Source organism: Mesoplodon densirostris, chromosome X (assembly GCF_025265405.1).
Source record: "Mesoplodon densirostris isolate mMesDen1 chromosome X, mMesDen1 primary haplotype, whole genome shotgun sequence".
NCBI classification, from domain to species: domain Eukaryota; kingdom Metazoa; phylum Chordata; class Mammalia; order Artiodactyla; family Ziphiidae; genus Mesoplodon; species Mesoplodon densirostris.
Genome location: NC_082681.1, coordinates 84,605,985 through 84,628,621, shown reverse-complemented (window position 1 = coordinate 84,628,621; position 22,637 = coordinate 84,605,985). Strand labels below are relative to the sequence as shown.

At 39.6% G+C, this 22,637-nt stretch overlaps 1 protein-coding gene across 1 annotated transcript in view; it reads left to right on the top strand.

Annotated features, from left to right (window-relative positions):
* The first annotated feature begins 3,430 nt into the window (after positions 1-3,430).
* The window catches only part of ZC3H12B (zinc finger CCCH-type containing 12B), a 46,642-nt gene continuing 27,435 nt past the window's right edge, over positions 3,431-22,637 (top strand). Inside the window, exon 1 of the mRNA XM_060087571.1 lies at positions 3,431-4,038. Coding sequence (XP_059943554.1) covers positions 3,431-4,038 — 608 coding nt within the window. The remainder of the gene's footprint in view (positions 4,039-22,637) is intronic.

The following is a 22,637-nucleotide window of genomic DNA, read 5'->3' as shown; positions in this document are numbered from 1 at the left end:
CACTTAAGTTGCTTCCATAGCTTGGTTACTGTAAATAATGTTGCAATGAGCATAGGGGTGCATATATCTTTTTGAATTGGTGTTTTTGCTTACTTTGTGTAAATATCCAGAAGTCGAAATGCTAGTAGTTCTATTTTAAATTTTGGGGGGAACCTCCATGTTATTTTCCATATTGGCTGTGCCAATTTACATTCTCACCAACAGTGCAGGAGTATTCTCTTTTCTTCACATCCTCACCAGCACTAGTTATTTGCTGTCTTTTTGATGATAGCCATCCTGATAGGTGTGAGGTGATAGGTGTGAGGTGATATTGTGGTTTTGATGCGTTTTGTTGATGATTAATGAAGTTAGGAATATTTTCATATCTCTGACCAGTTTTTAATCAGAAAGTTTGGGGCTTTTTGTTATTGAGTTGTATGAATTCTTTATATATTTTGAATATTAAGCTCTTATCTAACATGTCATTTGCAAATATCTTCTCCTATTCAGTAGATTGATTTTCTTTTGTTGATAGTGTGCAAGTACTTTTTAGTTTGATGTAGTCTCATTTGTTTATTTTTTCTTTTGTTGCCCTTGCCTGAGGACACAGATCCAAAAAAATGTTGCTAAGACTGATGTCAAAAAGCATACTGCTTATGTTTTCTTCTAGGTGTTCTATAGTTTCAAGTCTTACACTTAAATCTTTAATCCATTTTAAATTTATTTTTGTATATGGTGTAAGAAATTAATCCAGTTTGACTCTTTTACATGCAGCTGTTCAGTTTTCCCAACACAATTTATTGAAGAGGCTGTCTTTTCCTTATTGTATATTCTTGTCTCCTTTGTGATAAATTAATTGACCCAATAGACTTCAGTTTATTCTTCAGCTCTCTATTCTCTCCCATTGATCTATGTGTCTGTTTTTGTACCAATACCATACTATTTTAATTACTATAAATTTGTAGTAAAGTTTTTTTTGTTTTTTTTGTTTTTTTTTTTTTTTTTTTTTTTTTTGTGGTAGGCGGGCTTCTCACTGCTGTGGCCTCTCCCGTTGCGGAGCACAGACTCCGGATGCGCAGGCTCAGCGGCCATGGCGCACGGACCCAGCCGCTCCGCGGCATGTGGGATCTTCCCAAACCGGGGCACGAACCCGTGTCCCCTGCATCGGCAGGCGGACTCTCAACCACTGCGCCACCAGGGAAGCCCTGTAGTAAAGTTTTAAGTCAAGGAGCATAATACATCCAGCTTTGTTCTTTTTTCTCAAAATTGCTTTGGCTATTCAGTGTCTTTTTTGGTTCCATATAAACTTTACAATTATTTGTTCTAGTTCTGTGAGAACTGCCATTGATGTTTTGATAGGGATTTCATTGAATCTGTAGATTGCTTTGTGTAGTATGGACATTTTAACAATATTAATTCTTCCAATCCATGAGCAAGGTATATCTTTCATTTGTTTGTGTTGTTTTCAATTTCTTTCATCAGTATCTTATCCCATTCAGAATAGAGGTCTTTCACTGCCCTGATTAAATTTGTTTCTAGGTATTTGATTCTTTTTGATCCAATTGTAAATGGGATTGTTTTGTTAATTTATCTTTCTGATAGATGGTTTTTAGTGTATAGAAACACTAGAGGTTTCTGTATATTAATTTTGTATCCTACAACTTTATTGAAATCATTTGTCAGTTCTAATAGCTTTTTTGGTGGAGTCTTCAGGGTTTCTATATATATTATAATGTCATCTGCAAGAGGTTTTACTTTTCTTTCCAATTTGGATTATATTTATTTCTTTTTCTTGTATGATTGCTGTGGCTAGAGCTTCCAATACTGTGTTGAATAAAAGTGGTGAGAGTAGGCCAACTTGTCTTGTTCCTGATCTTAGAGGAAATGCTTTCTGGTTTTCACAATTGAGTATAATGTTCGTTGTTGGGGTATATATGGCCTTTATTATGTTGAGGTATCTTAACTCTATACCCACTTTCTGGAGAGTTTTTATCATAAACAGGTGTTAAATTTTGTCAAAAGCTTTTTCTGCATCAATTGAACTGATCATATGACTTTTATTCTTCAATTTGTTAATGTGGTATATCACATTGATTAATTTGCAGATATTGAAAAATCCTTGCATCCCTGGGATAAATCCCACTGGATCATGGTGTGTGAACCTTTTAACTTACTGTTGAATTTAGTTTGCTAATATTTTGTTGAGTGTTTTTGCATTTATGTTTATCAGTGATTTGGGCCTGTAATTTTTTTTTATGCTGTCTTTGTCTAGTTTTCTTGTCAGGGTAATGCTGGCTTGGAAGCAGCATTGAAAGCATTACCTCCTCTTCAACTTTTGGAATAGTCTGAGAAGAAGAGGCAGTAACTCTTTTTAAAATGTTTACCTGTGAAGTTTACCTGTGAAGCCATCTTGTGCTGGACTTTTGTTTGTTGGGAGGTTTTTAATTACAGATTTAATTTCATTACTGGCAATTGGTCTGTTCATATTGTTATTTCTTCCTGATTCAGTCTTGAGAAACTGTGTTTCTAAGAATTAATCCATTTCTTTTATGTTGTCCAATTTTTGGCATATAATTGTTTGTAGTAATTTCTTATAATTCTTCGTATTTCTGTGCTGTCAGTCGTAACATCTTTTTCATTTCTGATTTTATTTATTTAGGCCCTCTCTGTCTCTTTTGTTTGATGAGTCTGGATAAAGTTTTGTCAATTTTATATATCTTTTCAAAGAACCAGGCCTTACTTTCATTGATTTTTCTATTGCTTTTTAGTCTGTATTTCATTTATTTCTTCTCTAACCTTTAGTATTAATTTCTTTCTACTAACTCTGGGTTTTGTTTCTTCTTCTTCTTTTTCTAGTTCCTTTAGGTTAGATTCTTTATTTGAGAATTTTCTTGTTTCCTGAGACAGGCTTGCATCACTATAAACTTCCCTCTTACAACTGCTTTGTTTCAGTTCCATAAATATTTGTATCATTGTGCTTACATTTTTATTTATCTCAAAATATTTTTTATTTTCTGTTTGATTTCTTCATTGACCTATTTGTCATTGAGTAACATGCTGTTTAGACTCCATGTGTTTGATGATTTTCTTTTAGTTGTTCATGTTGTAGTTGATTTTATAGTCTCATATTGTTGTGGTCTGAAAAGATGCTTGGTATTATTTCAAGAGTCCAATCATTTTAAGCAGAAAAATATAATGTCAGACAGCTGTAGTTTCTTAGGAAGAAAACACTGTACTCTAAAATACTTTTTCATAAGTTTACTAAACATGATTATGGTATGTGTGTTTATTTGTAGGAACTGGTAACATCTAAACATAACAAACCAAACAGGCAAACCCTTGCGCCATCACTACCACCCCATTTTACACAAAGGGAGGCCAATGTACATGGATTGCAAGAAGGCTAAAAAGAAAAAGAGCTGATTAGACCTCAGATTGCCCACTGAACGGGATGACGGCCACCGCTGCAGTGGAAACACCAAAAATGAAGAAGAATGCCTCCAAGGAAGAGAAGCAGCAGCCTAAGCAAGAGAGCACAGAGCAGCATAATGCTGATTCTGAAGAGTTGTTGAGCTCTGAGAGTGACCCTGAACAGATGATCCTTAAAAGCAGCAGTAATGACAACAGCTGCCAACCTGGAGATGTTCAGTTGAAGAAAAAGGAGATTCCCTCTAAGCCACACCGCCAGCTTTGTAGATCACCCTGCCTAGATCATCCAAGCTTCTCCCAGAGTAGCATTCTACAGGATGGGAAGCTTGACTTGGAAAAAGAATACCAAACCAAGATGGATTTTGCTTTAAAGCTGGGCTATGCAGAGGAACAGATTCAATTAGTGCTGAACAAGCTGGGTCCAGAATCGCTTATTAATGATGTACTGGCAGAGCTTGTCAGACTTGGAAACAAAGGTGATTTGGAAGGGCAAGTCAACTTGAGTTTGTTAGTGCCTCGGGGTCCCAGCTCCAGAGAAGTTGCAAGCCCTGAACAGTCTCTTGAAGATGAAATAGACAACAGTGACAATTTGAGGCCAGTTGTCATAGATGGAAGTAATGTGGCAATGAGGTAAGACTGATATATTTTCTTTCTCTTTCTTTAAAACTGCCCTGTATGCAGGCATTGCTTAGCAGGCTATCTGGAGGTACATTTTAATATACAGTTCTATATAATCTTCATAGCAACTTTATTTCACAAATGAGAAAACTAGAGTTCAGCAAGGTTAAATGACTTCCTTGAGAACACTTGATATAGGTAATATGTAGCAAAGTGAGGATTTAAACTTAAGTTTTCTGGCTTCAGATGAATGAAATAAAATTAACATTTGTAATCTATTTTGTGCCAAGTACTTTGCATATATGATTTAACCTGCAGGTGTGCCAACTCAAGTTCAGAGGTTGAGTAACCGCCAAGGTTACACAAGTAATAAATGGCAGTTTGTATTAAAACCTGAATCTGACTCCAATGCTCCTTCTGCAATATCATGCAACAGTATGTGGCTATTAATGTTATTAAGAATATTTGAGGGCCTCCCTGGTGGCGCAGTGGTTAAGAGTCCGCCTGCCGATGCAGGGGATACGGGTTCGTGCCCCGGTCTGGGAGGATCCCATATGCCGCGGAGCGGCTGGGCCCGTGAGCCATGGCCGCTGGGCCTGCGCGTCCGGAGCCTGTGCTCCGCAACGGGAGAGGCCACAACAGTGAGAGGCCCGCATACCGCAAAAAGAAAAAAAAAATAAATAAATAAATAAAAAGAATATTTGACATTGGGCTTCCCTGGTGGGGCAGTGGTTGAGAATCCGCCTGGCGATGCAGTGGACATGGGTTCGTGCCCCAGTCCAGGAGGATCCCACATGCCGCGGAGCGGCTGGGCCCATGGGCCGTGGCCGCTGGGCCTGTGCGTCCAGAGCCTGTGCTCTGCAGCGGGAGAGACCACAGCAGTGAGAGGCCCGTGTACCTCAAGAAAAAAAAAAGAATATTTGACATAATTTCTTTTTTCTTTTAACATCTGTATTGGAACATAATTGTTTTACAATGGTGTGTTAGTTTCTGCTTTATAACAAAGTGAATCAGTTATACATATACATATGTTCCCAAATCTCTTCCTTTTTTTTAATAGTAGCCTTTTATTTAATTATTTATTTATTTTTATTTTTGGCTGTGTTGGGTCTTCGTTTCTGTGCAAGGACTTTCTCTAGTTGCGGCAAGCGGGGGCCACTCATCATCGCGGTTCATGGGCCTCTTCACAATTGCGGCCTCTCAGGTTGCAAAGCACAGGCTCCAGACGTGCAGGCTCAGTAGTTGTGGCTCATGGGCCTAGTTGTTCCTTGGCAGGTCGGATCTTCCCAAACCAGGGCTTGAACCCGTGTCCCCTGCATTAGCAGGCAGAGTCTCAAGCCCTGCACCACCAGGGAAGCCCATCTCTTCCCTCTTGCTTCTCCCTCCCTCCCTCCCTATCCCACCCCTCTAGGTCGTCACAAAGAACTAAGGTGATCTCCCAGTGCTAGGCGGCTGCTTCCCACTAGCTCTCTATTTTACATTTGGTAGTGTATATATGCCCATGCCACTGTCTCACTTTGTCACAGCTTACTCTTCCTCCTCCCCATATCCTCAAGTCCACTTTCTAGTAGGTCTGCATCTTTATTCCCATTTTACTCCTAGGTACTTTGTGACTTTTTTTTTCTTAGGCTCCATATATATGTATTAGCATAAGGTATTGGTTTTCTCTTTCTGACTTACTTCACTCTGTATGACAGAATCTAGGTCCATCCACCTCACTACAAATAACTCAATTTCATTTCTTTTTATGGCTGAGTAATATTCCATTGTATATATGTGCCAGATCTTCTTTAAACATTCATCTGTTGATGGATACTTAGGTTGCTTTCATGTTCTGGTTATTGTAAATAGAGCTGCAGTGAACATTTTGGTATGTGGCTCTCTTTGAATTATGGTTTTCTCAGGGTATATGCCCAGTAGTGGGAGTGCTAGGTCATATGGTAGTTCTATTTTTACTTTTTCAAGGAACCTCCATACTGTTCTCCATAATGGCTGTATCAATTTACATTCCCACCAACAGTGCAAGAATGTTCCCTTTTCTCCACACCCTCTACAGCATTTATTGTTTATAGATTTTTTGATGATGGCCATTCTGACTGGTGTGAGATGATATCTCATTGTAGATTTGATTCACATTTCTCTAATGATTAAAGATGTTGAGCATTCATTCAGTGTTGCTGGCAATCTGTATATCTTCTTTGGAGAAATGTCTATTTAGGTTTTCTGCCTATTTTGGATTGGATTGTTTGGTTTTTTTGTTATTGAGCTGCATGAGCTGCTTGTAAATTTTGGATATTAATCCTTTGTCAGTTGTTTCATTTGCAAATATTTTCACCCATTCTGAAGGATGTCTTTTGGTCTTGTTTATGGTTTCTTTTGCTGTCCAAAAGCTTTTAAGTTTCATTAGGTTCCATTTGTTTATTTTTGTTTTTATTTCCATTTCTCTAGTAGGTGGGTCAAAAAGGATCTTGCTGTGATTTATGTCAGAGTGTTCTGCCTATGTTTTCCTCTAAGAGTTTGATGGTGTCTGGCCTTGCATTTAGGTCTTTAATCCATTTTGAGTTTATTTTTGTGTATGGTGTTAGGGAGTGTTCTAATTTCATTCTTTTGTATGTAGCTGTCCAGTTTGCCCAGCACCACTTATTGAAGAGGCTGTCTTTTCTCCACTGTATATTCTTGCCTCCTTTATCAAAGATAAGGTGGCCATATGTGCGTGGGTTTATCTATGGGCCTTCTATCCTGTTCCATTGATCTATCTTTCTGTTTTTGCGCCACTCCCATACAGCCTTGATTACTGTAAAGTTGCAGTATAGTCTGAAGTCAGGGAGCCTGATTCCTCCAGCTCCATTTTTCGTTCTCAAGTTTGCTTTGGCTATTTGGGGTCTTTTGTGTTTCCACACAAATAGTGAAATTTTTGATTCCAGTTCTGTGAAAAATGCCAGTAGTAGTTTGATAGGGATTGCATTGAATCTGTAGATTGCTTAGGGTAGTAGTGTCATTTTCACGATGTTGATTCTTCCAATCCAAGAACATGGTATATCTCTCCACCTTTTTGTATCATCTTTAATTTCTTTCACCAGTGTCTTATAATTCTCTGCATACAGGTCTTTTGTCCCCTTAGGTAGGTTTATTCCTAGATATTTATTCTTTTTTTGAAATAGGAAATGGGAGTGTTTTCTTAATGTCACTTTCATATTTTTCATAACTAGTGTATAGGAATGCCAGAGATTTCTGTGCATTAATTTTGTATCCTGCTACTTTACCAAATTCATTGATTAGCTCTAGTAGTTTTCTCGTAGCATCTTTAGGATACTCTATGTATAGTATCATGTCATCTGCAAACAGTGACAGCTTTAATTCTTCTTTTTAGATTTGGATTCCTTTTATTTCTTTTTCTTCTTGGATTGTTGTGCCTAAAACTTCCAAAACTATGTTGAAGAAGAGTGGTGAGAGTGGGCCACCTTGTATTGTTCCTGATCTTACTGGAAATGCTTTCAGTTTTTCACCATTGTGGACGATGTTCACTGTGAATTTGTCATATTTGGTCTTTATTATGTTGAGGAAAGTTCCCTCTATGCCTACTTTCTGCAGGGTTTTTATCAAAAATGGGTGTTGAATTTTGTTGAAAGCTTTCTCTGTATCTATTGAGATGATCATATGGTTTTTCTCCTTCAATTTGTTAATATGGTGTATCACGTTGATTAATTTGCATATATTGAAGAATCCTTGCATTCCTGGAATAAACCCCACTTGATAATGGTGTATGGTCCTTTTAATGTGCTGTTGGATTCTTTTTGCTACTATTTTGTTTAGGATTTTTGCATCTATGTTCATCAGTGATATGGGCCTGTAGTTTTCTTTCTTTGTGACATCCTTGTCTGGTTTTCGTATCAAGGTGATGGTGGCCTCATAGAATGAGGTTGGGAGTGTTCCTCCCTCTGCTATATTTTGGAAGAGTTTGAGAAGGATAGGTGTTATCTCTTCTCTAAATGTTTGATAGAATTCGCCTGTGAAGCCATCTGGTCCTGGGCTTTTGTTTGTTGGAAGATTTTTAATCATGGTTTCAATTACAGTGCTTGTGATTTGTCTGTTCATATTTCCTATTTCTTCCTGGTTCAGTCTCGGCAGGTTCTGCATTTCGAAGAATTTGTCCATTTCTTCCAGGTTGTCAATTTTATGAGGATAGAGTTGCTTGTAGTAATCTCTCATGATCCTTTGTATTTCTGCAGTGTCAGTTGTTACTTCTCCTTTTTCATTTCTAATTCTATTGATTTGAGCCTTCTCCCTTTTTTTCTTGATGAGTCTGGCTAATGGTTTATCAGTTTTGTTTATCTTCTCAAAGAACCAGCTTTTAGTTTTATTGATCTTTGCTATCATTTCCTTCATTTCTTTTTCATTTATTTCTGATCTGATCATTATGATTTCTTTCCTTGTGGTAACTTTGGGGTTCTTTTGTTCTTCTTTCTCTGATTGTTTAAGTACAAAGTTAAGTTGTTTCTTTGAGATGTTTCCTGTTTCTTAAGGTAGGATTTTATTGCTATAAACTTCCCTCATTGAACTACTTTTGCTGCGTCCCATAGGTTTTGGGTCATCGTGTCTCCATTTTCATTTGTTTCTAGGTATTTTTTGATTTCCTCTTTGATTTCTTCAGTGATCCCTTTATTATTAAGTAGTGTATTGTTTAGCCTCCATGTGTTTGTATTTTTTACAGATTTTTTTCCTGTAATTGATATCTAGTCTCATAGCATTTTGGTTGGAAAAGATACTTGATATGATTTCAGTTTTCTTAAATTTACCAAGGCTTGATTTGTGAACCAAAGTATGATTCATCCTGGAGAATGTTCCCTGAGCACTTGAGAAAAATGTGTATTCTGTTGTTTTTGGATGGAATGTCATAAATATCAATTAAGTCCATCTAGTTTAATGTATCATTTAAAACTTATTTTTCCTTATTTGTTTTCATTTTGGATGATCTGTCCATTGGTGAAAGTGGGGTGTTAGAGTCCCCTACTATGATTGTCTTACTGTCGATTTCCCCTTTTATGGCTGTTAGTATTTGCCTTATGTATTGAGGTGCTCCAATGTTGGGTGCATAAATATTTACAATTGTTATATCTTCTTCTTGGATTGATCCCTTGATCATTATGTAGTGTCCTTCATTATCACTTGTAATAGTCTTTATTTTAAAGTCTGTTTTTTTGATATGAGAATTGCTACTCCAACTTTCTTTTGAGTTCCATTTTCATGGAATATATTTTTCCATCCACTCACTTTTAGTCTATATGTGTCCCTAGGTCTGAAGTTGGTCTTTTGTAGACAGCATATATATATGGTTCTTGTTTTTGTATGCCTTCAGCCAGTCTCTGTCTTTTGGTCAGAGCATTTAATCCATTTACATTTAAGGTAAATATCGATATGTATGTTCCTATTCCCATATTCTTAATTGTTTTGGGTTCATTATTGTAGGTCTTTTCCTTGTCTTTTGTTTCTTGCCTAGAGCAGTTCCTTTACCATTTGTTGTAAAGTTGGTTTGGTGTTGCTGAACTCTCTCAGCTTTTGCTTGTCTTTAAAGTTTTTAATTTCTCCATCAAATCTGAATGAGATCCTTCCTTGTTATAGTAATATTGGTTGTAGGTTTTTCTCCTTCATCACTTTAAATATGTGCTGCCAGTCCCTTCTGGCTTGCAGAGTTTCTGCTGAGAGATCAGCTGTTAACCTTATGGGGTTCCCTTATGTGTTATTTGTTGTTTTTCCCTTGCTGCTTTTAACATGTTTTCTTTTTATTTAATTTTTGATAGTTTGGTTAATATGTGTCTTGGCGTGTGTCTCCTTGGATATATCCTGTATGAGACTCTCTGTGCTTCCTGGACTTGAGTAACTATTTCCTTTCCCATATTTGGGAAGTTTGCAACTATAATCTCTTCAAATATTTTCTCAGTCCGTTTCTTTTTCCTCTTCTTCTTCTGGGATGCTTATAATTCGAATGTTGGTGCATTTAATGTTGTCCCAGAAGTCTCTGAGACAGTCCTCAGTTCTTTTCATTCTTTTCTCTTTACTCTGCTCTGCAGTAGTTATTTCCACTATTTTATCTTCCAGGTCACTTATACGTTCTTCTACCTCAGTTATTCTGCTATTGATCCCTTCTAGAGTATTTTTAATTTCATTTATTTTGTTGTTCATCATTGCTTGTTTCCTCTTTTGTTCTTCTAAATCCTCATTAAACGTTTCCTGCATTTTCTCTATTCTATTGCCAAGATTTTGGATCATCTTTAGTATTATTATTCTGAATTCTTTTTCAGGTTTACTGACTATTTCCTCTTCATTTGTTAAGTCTGGTGGGTTTTTATCTTGCTCCTTCATCTGCTGTGTGTTTTTCTGTCTTCTCATTTTGCTTATCTTACTGAGTTTGGGGTCTCCTTTTTGCAGGCTGCATGTTCGTAGTTCCCTTTGTTTTTGATGTCTGTCCCCAGTGGCTAAAGTTGGTTCAGTGGGTTGTGTAGGCTTCCTGGTGGAGGGGACTAGTGTCTGTGTTCTGGTGTACGAGGTAATATCTTCTCTTTCTGGTGGGCATAGTCACGTCTGCTGGTGTGTTTTGGGGTGTCTGTGGCCTTATTATGATTTTATGCAGCCTCTCTGCTAATGGATGGGGCTGTTTTCCTGTGTTTCTAATTGTTTGGCATAGGGTGTCCAGCACTGTAGCTTACTGGTCGTTGAGTGATGCTTGGTGTTGGTGTTGAGATGGAGATCTCTGGGAGATTTCCACTGTTTGATATTACGTGTACCTGGGAGGTCTCTTGTGGACCAGTGTCCTGAAGTTGGCTCTCCCACCTCAGGGGCACAGCACTGACTCCTGGCTGGAGCACCAAGATCCTTTCATCCACTTGGCTCAGAATAAAAGGGAGAAAAAATAGAAAAAAAGGAAAAAAAGAGGATAAAATAAAATAAAGTAAGATAAAATAAAATAAAGTTACTAAAATAGAAAATAACTATGAAGGAAAAACAATTTTTTTATTTTGTTTTTTGTTTTTTGTTTTTTGTTTTTTTGCGGTACACAGGCCTCTCACTATTGTGGCCTCTCCCATTGCGGAGCACAGGCTCCGGACACGCAGGCTTAGCAGCCATGGCTCACAGGCCCAGCTGCTCCGCAGCATGTGGGATCCTCCAGCACCGGGGCATGAACCCGTGCCCCTTTCATCGGCAGGCGGACTCTCAACCACTGCGCTACCAGGGAAGCCCGAAAAAACAATTTTTGAAGGAAAAAAAACGGACTGATAGAACCCTAGGACAAATTGTGAAAGCAGATCTATACATACAAAATCTCACACAGAAGCATACATATACACACTCAGAAAAAGAGGAAAAGGGGGAAAAATAAGGTATCTTGCTCCGAATGTCCACCTCCTCAATTTAGGATGATTCACTGTCTATTCAGGTATTCCATTGATGCAGGGTACATCAAGTTGTTTGTGGAGCTTTAATCTGCTGCTTCTGAGGCTGCTGAGAGAGGTTTCTCTTTCTCTTCTTTGTTCGCACAGCTCCCGGGGTTCAGCTTTTGATTTGGCCCCGCCTCTGTGTGCAGGTCGCCTGAGGTCATCTGTTCTTCACTCAGAGAGGACGGGGTTAAAGGAGCAGCTGATTTGGCGGCTCTGGCTCACTCAGGACGGGGGAAAGGAGGGGTACGGATGCGGGGTGAGCAGAGGCCGGCGTAACGTTGCAGCAGCCTGATGCACGCCATGCGTTCTCCTGGGGAAGTTATCCCTGGATCACGGGACCCTGGCAGTGGCAGGCTGCACAGGCTCCAGGAAGGGGAGGTGTGGGTAGTGACCTGTGCTTGCACACAGATTTCTTGGTGGCTGCAGCAGCAGCCTTAGCATCCCATGCGCATCTCTGGGGTCCGTGCTGATAGCCACGGCTCGCACTGGTCTCTGGAGCTCCTTTAAGGAGCACTCTTGATTCCCTCTCCTCACGCACCAGGAAACAAAGAAGGAAGAAAAAGTCTCTTGCCTCTTCGGCAGCTCCAGACTTTTTCCCAGACTCCCTCCCGGCTAGCCATAGTGCACTAACCCCATTCAGGCTGTGTTCACGCCGCCAACCCCAGTGCTCTCCCTGTGATCTGACTGAAGCCAGAGCCTCAGCTCCCAGCCCCGCCCACCCCGGTGGGTGAGCAGACAAGCCTCTCGGGCTGGTGAGTGCTGGTCGGCACCAATCCTCCATGTGGGAGTCTCTCTGCTTTGCCCTCCACACCACTCTGGCTGTGCTCTCCTCCATAGCTCCGAAGCTTTCCCCCCTCTGCCACCTGCAGTCTCAAACCAAAAAGGGGCTTCTAGTGCATGGAAACCTTTCCACCTTCACGGCTCCCTCCCACTGGTGCAGGTCCCATCCCTATCCTTTTGTCTCTGTCTTTTCTTTTTTTCTTTTGACCTATCCAGGTATGTGGGGAGTTTCTTGCCTTTCGGGAGGTCTCAGATCTTCTGCCAGCATTCAGTGAATGTTCTCTAGGGGCAGTTCCACGTGTAGATGTATTTCTGATGTATCTGTGGGGAGGAAGGTGATCTCCACGTCTTACTCTTCTACCATCTTCTCAAATCCATCTGACATAGTTTCTAGTATCAGGGAATACATTTACAGAATTCTTTTTTCAAATATTATATTTTATTTTTTTATTAAAGTACAGTTATTTACAATACTTTGTTAGTTTTAGGTGTACAACTTAGTGATTCAGTGTTTTATAGTATTGAATCAGTATAGTAAAATTCAATATTTTACTACATTTAAAGTTATTTTAAAATATTGACTATTTCTCTATGACTGTTCCCTGTGCTATACAATAAATCCTTGTATCTTATTTATTTTATACATAGTACTTGGTACCTCTTAATCTCCTACCCCTATATTGCCCCTCCCCCATCCTTCTTCCCAGTGATAACCACTAGTGTGTTCTCTATATCTGTGAGTCTGTTTCAGTTTTGCTATATTCATTCGTTTTATTTTTTATATTCCCCATATAAGTGGTAGCATATAGTAATTGCCTTTCTCTGTCTGACTTTTTCACCAAGCATAATACCCTCTAGGTTCATCCAAATTGTTGCAAATGACAAAATTTCATTCTTTTTTAAGGCTGAGTAATATTTCATTGTATATATACCACAGCTTCTGTATCCAATCTTCTGTTTATGGACACTAAGGTTGCTTCCATATCTTGCCTATTGTAATTAATGGTGCTATGAACATTGGGGTGCATATATTTTTTCCAAATCAGTGATTTTGTTCTCTTCAGATGTACACACAGGGATGAAATAGCTGGATCATATCATAGTGCTATTTTTAGTTTTTTGAAGAATCTCCATAGAATTTTTATAATGGCTACACCAGTGTACATTCCCACAAACAGTACAGTAGGGCTCCCTTTTCTCCACATCCTCACCAACACTTGTTATTTTTTGTGGTCCTTTTGACAATAGCCATTCTGACAGGTGTGAGGCGATGTCTCACTTTAGCTTTTATTTGGATATCGGAGATGATTAGAAATGTTGAGCATCTTTTCATGTGCCTGTTGGCCATCTGTATGTCTTCTCTGGAAAAATGTCTATTCAGGTCTTCTGTCCATTTTTTTAAAAACTTTTTTTATTAGTTTCTGCTTTATAACAAAGTGAATCAGTCATACATATACATCCGTTCCCTCATCCCTTCCCTCATGCATCTCCCTCCCTCCCACCCTCCACATCCCACCCCTCCAGGCGGTCACAAAGCACCAAGCTGATCACCCCGTGCTCTGTGGCTGCGTCCCACTATCTATCTACCTCACGTTTGGTAGTGTATACATGTCCATGCCTCTCTTTCGCTTTGTCACAGCTTACACTTCCCCCTCCCCATATCCTCAAGTCCATTCTCAGGTAGGTCTGTGTCTTTATTCCCGTTTTACCCCTAGGTTCTTCATGACATTTTTTTAAAAATTCCATATATATGTGTTAGCATATGGTATTTGTCTTTCTCTTTCTGACTTACTTCACTCTGTATGACAAACTCTAGGTCTATCCACCTCATTAAAAATAGCTCAGTTTCATTTCTTTTTATGGCTGAGTAATATTCCAATGTATATATGTGCCACATCTTCTTTATCCATTCATCCGATGATGGACATTTAGGTTGTTTCCAGCTCTGGGCTATTGTGAATAGAGCTGCAATGAACATTTTTGTACGTGACTCTTTTTGAATTATGGTTTTCTAAGGGTATATGCCTAGTAGTGGGATTGCTGGGTCATATGGTAGTTCTATTTTTAGTTTTTTAAGGAACCTCCATACTGTTCTACATAGTGGCTGTACCAATTCACATTCCCACCAGCAATGCAAGAGTGTTCCCTTTTCTCCACAACCTCTCCAGCATTTATTGTTTCTAAATTTCTTGATGCTGGCCATTCTGACTGGTGTGAGATGATATCTCATTGTAGTTTTGATTTGCATTTCTCTAATGATTAATGATGTTGAGCATTCTTTCATGTGTTTGTTGGCAGTCTGTATATCTTCTTTGGAGAAATGCCTCTTTAAGTCTTTTGCCCATTTTTGGATTGGGTTGTTTGTTTTTTTGCTATTGAGCTGCATGAGCTGCTTATAAATTTTGGAGATTAATCCTTTGTCAGTTGCTTCATTTGCAAATATTTTCTCCCATTCTGAGGGTTCTCTTTTGGTCTTGTTTATAGTTTCCTTTGCTGTGCAAAAGCTTTAAAGTTTCATTAGGTCCCATTTGTTTATCTTTGTTTTTATTTCCATTTCTCTAGGAGGTGGGTCCAAAAGGATCTTGCTGTGATTTATGTCATAGAGTGTTCTGCCTACGTTTTCCTCTAAGAGTTGGATAGTTTCTGGCCTTACATTTAGGTCTTTAATCCATTTTGAGCTTATTTTTGTGTATGGTGTTAGGGAATGATCTAATCTCATACTTTTACATGTCCCTGTCCAGTTTTCCCAGCACCACTTATTGAAGAGGTTGTCCTTTCTCCACTGTACATTCCTGCCTCCTTTATCAAAGATGAGTTGACCATATGTGCGTGGGTTTATCTCTGGGCTTTCTATCCTGTTCCATTGATCTATCTTTCTGTTTTTATGCAAGTACCACACTGTCTTGATTACTGTAGCTTTGTAGTATAGTCTGAAGTCAGGGAGCCTGATTCCTCCAGCTCCGTTTTTCGTTCTCAAGATTGCTTTGCACAGGAAGATCAGCTCGGTGCTTTGTGACCGCCTGGAGGGGTGGGATGGGGAGGGTGGGAAGGAGGGAGATGCATGAGGGAAGGGATGTGGGAACAGATGTATATGTATGACTGATTCATTTTGTTATAAAGCAGAAACTAATAAAAAAAGACTCAGAAAAAAAAAGATTGCTTTGGCTATTCGGGGCCTTTGTTTTTCCAAACAAATTTTGGAATTTTTTTTCTAGTTCTGTGAAAAATGCCACTGGTAGTTTGATAGGGATTGCATTTAATCTGTAGATTGCTTTGGGTAGTAGAGTCATTTTCACAATATTGATTCTTCCAATCCAGGAGCATGGTATATCTCTCCATCTATTTGTATCATCTTTAATTTCTTTCATCAGTGTCTTATAATTTTCTGCATACAGGTCTTTTGTCTCCTTAGGTAGGTTTATTCCTAGATATTTTATTCTTTTTTTTTGCAATGGTAAATGGGAGTGTTTCTTGATTTCATTTTCAGATTTTTCATCATTAGTGTACAGGAATGCCAGAGATTTCTGTGCATTAATTTTGTATCCTGCTACTTTACCAAATTCATTGATTAGCTCTAGTAGTTTTCTGGTAGCATCTTTAGGATTCTCTATGTATAGTATCATGTCATCTGCAAACAGTGACAGCTTTACTTCTTCTTTTCCAATTTGGATTCCTTTTATTTCCTTTTCTTCTCCTATTGCTGTGGCTAGAACTTCCAAAACTAGGTTGAATAAGAGTGGTGAGAGTGGGCAGCCTTTTCTTGTTCCTGATCTTAGTGGAAATGGTTTCAGTTTTTCACCATTCTGGACAATGTTGGCTGTGGTTTGTCATATATGGCATTTATTATGTTGAGGAAACTTCCCTCTATGCCTACTTTCTGCAGGGTTTTTATCATAAATGGGTGTTGAATTTTGTCGAAAGCTTTCTCTGCATCTATTGAGATGATCATATGGTTTTTCTCCTTCAACTTGTTAATATGGTGTATCACATTGATTGATTTGCGTATATTGAAGAATCCTTGCATTCCTGGAATAAACCCCACTTGATCATGGTGTATGATCCTTTTAATGTGCTGTTGGATTCTGTTTGCTAGTATTGTGTTGAGGATTTTTGGATCTATGTTCATCAGTGATATTGGCCTGTAGTTTTCTTTCTTTGTGACATCCTTGCCTGGTTTTGGTATCAAGGTGATGGTGGCCTCGTAGAATGAGTTTGGGAGTGTTCCTGCCTCTGATATTGTTTGGAAGAGTTTGAGAAGGATGGGTGTTAGCTCTTCTCTAAATGTTTGATAGAATTCGCCTCTGAAGCCATCTGGTCCTGGGCTTTTGTTTGTTGGAAAATTTTTAATCACAGTTTCAATTTCAGTGCTTGTGATTGGTCTATTCATATTTTCTATTTCTTCCTGAGACAGTCTTGGCAGGTTGTGCATTTCTAAGAATTTGTCCATTTCTTCCAGGTTGTCCATTTTATTGGCATAGAGTTGCTTGTAGCAATCTCTCATGATCTTTTGTATTTCTGCAGTGTCAGTTGTTACTTCTCATTTTTCATTTGTAATTCTATTGATTTGAGTCTTCTCCCTTCTTTTCTTGATGAGTCTGGCTAATGATTTGTCAATTGTGTTTATCTTCTCAAAGAACCAGCTTTTAGTTTGGTTGATCTTTGCTATAGTTTCCTTCGTTTCTTTTTCATTTATTTCTGATCGGATCTTTATGATTTCTTTCCTTCTGCTAACTTTGGGGTTTTTTTGTTCTTCTTTCTCTAATTGCTTTAGGTGCATGGTCAGGTTGTTTACTCGAGATATTTCCTGTTTCTTAAGGTGGGATTGTATTGCTATAAACTTCCCCCTTAGAACTGCTTTTGCTTCGTCCCATAGGTTTTGGGTCGTCATGTCACCATTGTCATTTGTTTCTAGGTATTTTTTAATTTCCTCTTTGATTTCTTCAGTGATCACTTCGTTATTGAGTAGTGTATCGTTTAGCCTCTATGTGTTTGTATTTTTCACGGATCTTTTCCTGTAATTGATGTCTAGTCTAATAGCATTGTGGTCAGAAAAGATACTTGATACAATTTCAATTTTCTTAAATTTACCAAGGCTTGACTTGTGACCCAAGATATGATCTATCCTGGAGAATGTTCCATGAGCACTTGAGAAAAATGTGTATTCTGTTGTTTGTGGATGGAATGTCCTATAAATATCAACTAAGTCCATCTTGTTTATTGTATCATTTAAAGCTTGTGTTTCCTTATTTATTTTCATTTTGGATGATCTGTCCATTGGTGAAAGTGGGGTGTTAAAGTCTCCTACTATGATTGTGTTACTGTCGATTTCCCCTCTGATGGCTGTTAGTATTTGCCTTATGTATTGAGGTGCTCCTATGTTGGGTGCATAAATATCTACAATTGTTATATCTTCTTCTTGGATCGATCCCTTTATTGATATGTAGTGTCCTTCATTGTCTCTTCTAATAGTCTTTATTTTAAGGTCTATTTTGTCTGATATAAGAATTGCTACTCCAGCTTTCTTTTGATTTCCATTTGCATAGAATATCTTTTTCCATCCCCTTACTTCAATCTGTATGTGTCTCTTGGTCTGAAGTGGGTCTCTTGTAGACAGCATATATATGGGTCTTGTTTTTGTATCCATTCAGCCAATCTGTGTCTTTTGGTGGGAGCATTTAGTCCATTTACATTTAAGGTAATTATTGATATGTATGTTCCTATTCCCATTTCCTTAACTGCTTTGGTTTCGTTATTGTAGGTATATTCCTTCTGCTGTGTTTCTTGCCTAGAGAACTTCCTTTAGCATTTGTTGTAAAGCTGGTTTGGTGGTGCTGAACTCTCTCAGCTTTTGCTTATCTGTAAATGTTTTAATTTCTCCATCAAATCTGAATGAGATCCTTGCTGGGTAGAGTAATCTTGGTTGCAGGTTTCTCTCCTTCATCACTTTAATTATGCCCTGCCACTCCCTTCTGGCTTGTAGAGTTTCTGCTGAGAGATCAGCTGTTAACCTGATGGAGATTCCCTTGTGTGTTATTTGTTGTTATTCCCTTGCTGCTTTTAATATCATTTCTTTGTGTTTAATTTTTGACAGTTTGATTAATATGTGTCTTGGCGTATTTCCCCTTGCATTTATTCTGTATGTGACTCTCTGTGCCTCCTGGACTTGAGTAACTATTTCCTTTCCCATATTAGGGAAGTTTTCAACTATAATCTCTTCAAATATTTTCTCAGTCCCTTTCTTTTTCTCTTCTTCTTCTGGAACCCCTATAATTCGAATGTTGGTGCATTTAATGTTGTCCCAGAGGTCTCTGAGACTGTCCTCTGTTCTTTTCATTCTTTTCTCTTTATTTTGCTCTGCATCAGTTATTTCCACTATTTTATCTTCCACCTCACTTATCCGTTCTTCTGCCTCAGTTATCCTGCTATTGATCCCATGTAGAGTATTTTTCATTTCATTTACTGTGTTTTTAATTGATGCTTGATTCGTCTTTAGCTCTTCTAGGTCCTTGTTAACTGTTTCTTGCATTTTGTCTATTCTATTTCCCAGATTTTGGATATTGGAAATAGAATCTTGGATCATCTTTACTATCATTATTCTGAATTCTTTTTCAGGTAGACTGCCTATTACCTCTTCATTTGTTAGGTCTGGTAGGTTTTTATCTTGCTCCTTCACCTGCTGTGTGTTTTTCTGCCTTCTCATTTTGCTTATGTTACTGTGTTTGGTGTCTCCTTTTTGCAGGCTGCAGATTCGTAGTTCCCGTTGTTTTTGGTGTCTGTCCCCCGTGGCTAAGGTTGTTTCAGTAGGTTGTGTAGGCTTCCTGGTGGGGGGGACTAATGCCTGTGTTCTGGTTGTTCAGGCTCAATCTTGTCTTTCTGGTGAACCGGTCCACGTCTGATGGTGTGTTTTGGGGTGTCTGTGGCCTTATTATGTTTTTAGGTTGCCTCTCTCCTAATGGGTGGGGTTGTGTTCCTGCCTTGCTAGTTGCTTGGCATAGGGTGACCAGCACTGTAGCTTGCTGGTCGTTGAGTGAAGCTGGTTGCTGGTGTTGAGATGGAGATCTCTGAGGGATTTTCACTGCTTGATATTATGTGGAGCTGGGAGGTCTCTTGTGGACCCGTGTCCTGAAGTTGGCTCTCCCACTTCAGAGGCACAGCACTGACTCCTGGCTGCAGCACCAATAGACTGTCATCCACCCGGGTCAGAATAACAGGGAGAAAAAGTAGAAAGAGAGAATTAGTAGAAGAAAGAAAGAGAGAGGGAAAGAAAGGAAGAAGGGAAGAAAGGAAGGAAGGAAGAAAGAAAGAAAGGAGGGAGGGTGGGAGGAATGAAAGCAAAAGGAAGAGTGAATGGAAGAAGGGAGGGAGGAAGGAAGGAAAGAAAGAAAGACAGGACGGAGGGAGGGAGGAAGGAAAGAAAAAGAAAGTGGAAAGAAGAAGGGTCGGAGGGAGGGAGGGAGGAAAGAAAAAGAAAGAAGGAAAGGAGGAGCAGAGTGAGGGAGGGAAGAAGGGAAGGTAGGAAAAAAAGAAAGAGCAGGTAAAGTAAAATAGAATAAAGTATGAAATATAGTAGCGTTATTAAAATTAAAAAGTAATTATTGAAAAAAAAAACGGACAGATAGAACCCTGGGACATATGGTGGAAGCAAAGCTATACAGAGAGAATCTTACACAGAAGATTACACATACACATTCACAAAAAGAGAGCAGGGGAAAAATAAAAAATCTTGCTCTCCAAGTCCACCTCCTCAATGTGGGATTCTTCGTTGTAAAAAGAGGAAAAGGGCGAGAAGTCTGAAATCTTGCTCTCTAAGTCCACCTCCTTAATTTGGGATAATTCATTGTAAAAAGAGGAAAAGGGGGGAAAGTCTTAAATCTTGTCCTCAAAGTCCACTTCCTCAATTTGGGATGATTTGCTGTCCATTCATGCACTCCACAGACGCAGGGCACAAGTGGACCATGGAGCTTTAATCCGCTGCCTCCGAGGCTGCACAGAGAGATTTCCCTGTCTCTTCTCTGCTCTCACAGCTCCTGGGTCTCAGCCTTGGACCTGGCCCCGCCTCTGCTAGTAGGTCGCCGGAGGGCGTCCGTTCTTCGCTCAGACAGGACGGGTTTAAAGGAGCCGCTGATTTGGGGGCTCTGGCTCACTCAGGCCGAGGGGAGGGAGGGGCGCGCAGTGTGGGGCGGACCTGTGGCGGCAGAGGCCGGCGTGACGTTGCACCAGACCGAGGTGCTCCGTGCGCTTTCCCGGGAAAGCCGTCCTCGGGTTCCGGGACCCCGGCAGTGGCGGGGTGCACAGGCCCCCCGGAAGGCGGGGCGGACAGTGACCCACGCTCGCACACAGGCCCCGCGACTGCGTCAGCAGCAGCAGCCCCATTGTCCCACGCCCGTCTCCGGGGTCTGCACCTTTAGCCGCGGCTCGTGCCCGTCTCTGGCACTTCCCAAAGCAGCCCTCTTAATGCCCTCTCCTCGCGCACCAGGAAACAAAAGGGAAGAAAAAGCCTCTTGCCTCTTTGGCAGCTCCAGACCATTTCCCCGGACTCCCTCCGGGCTAGCCGTGGTGCACTAACCCCTTCAGGCTCTCTTCCTGCCACCAGCCCCAGTCCTCTCCCTGCGCTCTGACTGAAAGCCCATACCTGAGCCTCAGCTCCCAGCACCGCCGCCCCGGCGGCCGAGCAGACAAGCCTCTCGGGCTGGTGTGTGCCTGAGGGCACCGATCCTCTGTGCCGGAATCTCTCCGCTTTGCCCTCTACACCCCTGTTGCTGTGCTCTCCTCTGCTACTCCGAAGCTTTCCCCCTCCGCCACCTGCAGTCTCCGCCCGAGAAGGAGCTTGTAGTGTGTGGAAACCTTTCCTCCTTCACGGCTCCCTCCCACTGGTGCAGGTCCCGTCCCTATCCTATTGTCTCTGTTTATTCTTTTTTTCTTTTGCCCTACCCAGGTATGTGGGGAGTTTCTTGCCTTTTGGGGGGTCTGAGGTCTTCTGTCAGCGTTCAGTATGTGTTCTGTAGGAGTTGTTCCACGTGTAGATGAATTTCTGATGTATCTGTGGGGAGGAAGGTGATCTCCGCATCTTACTCTTCCGTCATCTTCCTACGGGGGCCTTCTGCCCATTTTTAAATTGAGTTGTTTGGATTTTTAATGTTGAGTTGTATGTGCTGTTTATATATTTTGGACATTAACCCCATAACAATCATATCAATAACAAATATTTTCTCCCATTCAATAGGTTGTCTTTTCATTTTGTCAAAGCTTTCCTTTGCTGTGCAGTAGCTTTTAAGTCTAATTAGGTGCCATTTGTTTATTTTTACTTTTATTTCCTTTGCTTTGGGAAACAGATCCAAAAACATATCGCTCTGATTTATGTCAGAGTGTTCTGCCTATGTTTTCCTTTAGGAGTTTTATGGTTTAAGGTCTTACATTTAGGACTTTAGTTCATTTTGAATTTATTTTTATGTGGTGTTAGAGAATGTTCTAATTTCATTTTCTTATATGTCACTGTCCAGTTTTCCCAGCACCACTTATTGAAGAGACTGTCTTTTCTCCATTGTATATTCTTGTCTCCTTTGTTGTACATTAATTGACCATAAGTGTGTGTTTTTTCCTAGGCTCTCTATTCTTTTCTATTGAGTTATGTTTCTGTTTTTGAGCCAGTACCATACTGTTCTGATTACTGTAGCTTTGTAGTATAGTCTGAATTCAAGTAGCATTATTTCTCCAGCTCTGTTTTTCTTTCTCAAGCTGTTTTGGCTATTAGGGGCCTTTTGTGTTTCCATACAAAATTTTTAAATTATTTGTTGTAGTTCTGTGAAAAATGTCCTTGATACTTTGTTAGGGATTGCATTGAATCTGTAGGCTGCACTGGGTAATATAGTCATTTTAACAGTATTAATTCTTCCAATTTAAAAACAGGGTATATCTTTCAATCTGTTTGTGTCCTCCTCAATTTTTCTCATTAGTGTCTTACAGTTTTCTGAGTACATGCCTTTTACCTCCATAAGTAGCTTTATTCCTAGCTATTTTATTCTTTTTGATGTGATGGTGGAAAGGATTGTTTCCTGAATTTCTCTTTCCAACAGTTCATTTTTAATGTATAGATATGCAACAGATTTCTTTACATTAACTTTGTATCCTGCAACCTTACTGAATTAATTTATTAATTCTAGTAGTTTTTTTGTGGAGATTTTAGGGTTTTGTATATATAGTATCTTTTGATTTGGAGCATTAACCCATTGACTTTTAAAGTGATTATTGATAAGTATGTACTTATTGCCATTTTGTTGCTTGTTTTCTGATGGTTTCTGTAGTTATTCTCTATTCTTTTCTTCCTCTTGTGGTTTGATGATTTTTTTAATGGTATGCTTGTGTTCCTTTCTCTCTAGTTTTTGTGTATCTATCATAGGT